Consider the following 284-nt stretch of genomic DNA (forward strand, 5'->3'; position numbering starts at 1 on the left):
TCATCAAACTCCCTTCTCCCACAGAGCGTGTTCATGTTCAACGTGGTGATCTGGTCCCCTCCCAAGTACGTGAACTACGAGTTCCCAGGCTGGACCCACTTCATCGGCTGGCTCATGGCGCTGTCCTCCATGCTGTGCGTCCCGGGCTACGCCATCTACAAATTCATCACCTCCCCCCACCCCGGCACCTGGAAGGAGGTACGTGGCGGGGGTCGCGGTCAGGACGGCCGCCCTGCCCCTTGCCGTCGCTTGGCTCGCTCTGAAGGCGAAAGCGGAAAGGGAAA

At 61.6% G+C, this 284-nt stretch overlaps 1 protein-coding gene across 1 annotated transcript in view; it reads left to right on the forward strand.

The window, feature by feature from the left end:
* LOC119589159 (sodium- and chloride-dependent GABA transporter 1-like) overlaps nucleotides 1–284 on the forward strand; it is a 43,877-nt gene that overhangs the window by 39,948 nt on the left and 3,645 nt on the right. Inside the window, exon 12 of the mRNA XM_037937745.1 lies at nucleotides 14–198. Coding sequence (XP_037793673.1) covers nucleotides 14–198 — 185 coding nt within the window. The remainder of the gene's footprint in view (nucleotides 1–13; nucleotides 199–284) is intronic.

Source organism: Penaeus monodon, chromosome 25 (assembly GCF_015228065.2).
Source record: "Penaeus monodon isolate SGIC_2016 chromosome 25, NSTDA_Pmon_1, whole genome shotgun sequence".
Lineage (NCBI taxonomy): Eukaryota > Metazoa > Arthropoda > Malacostraca > Decapoda > Penaeidae > Penaeus > Penaeus monodon.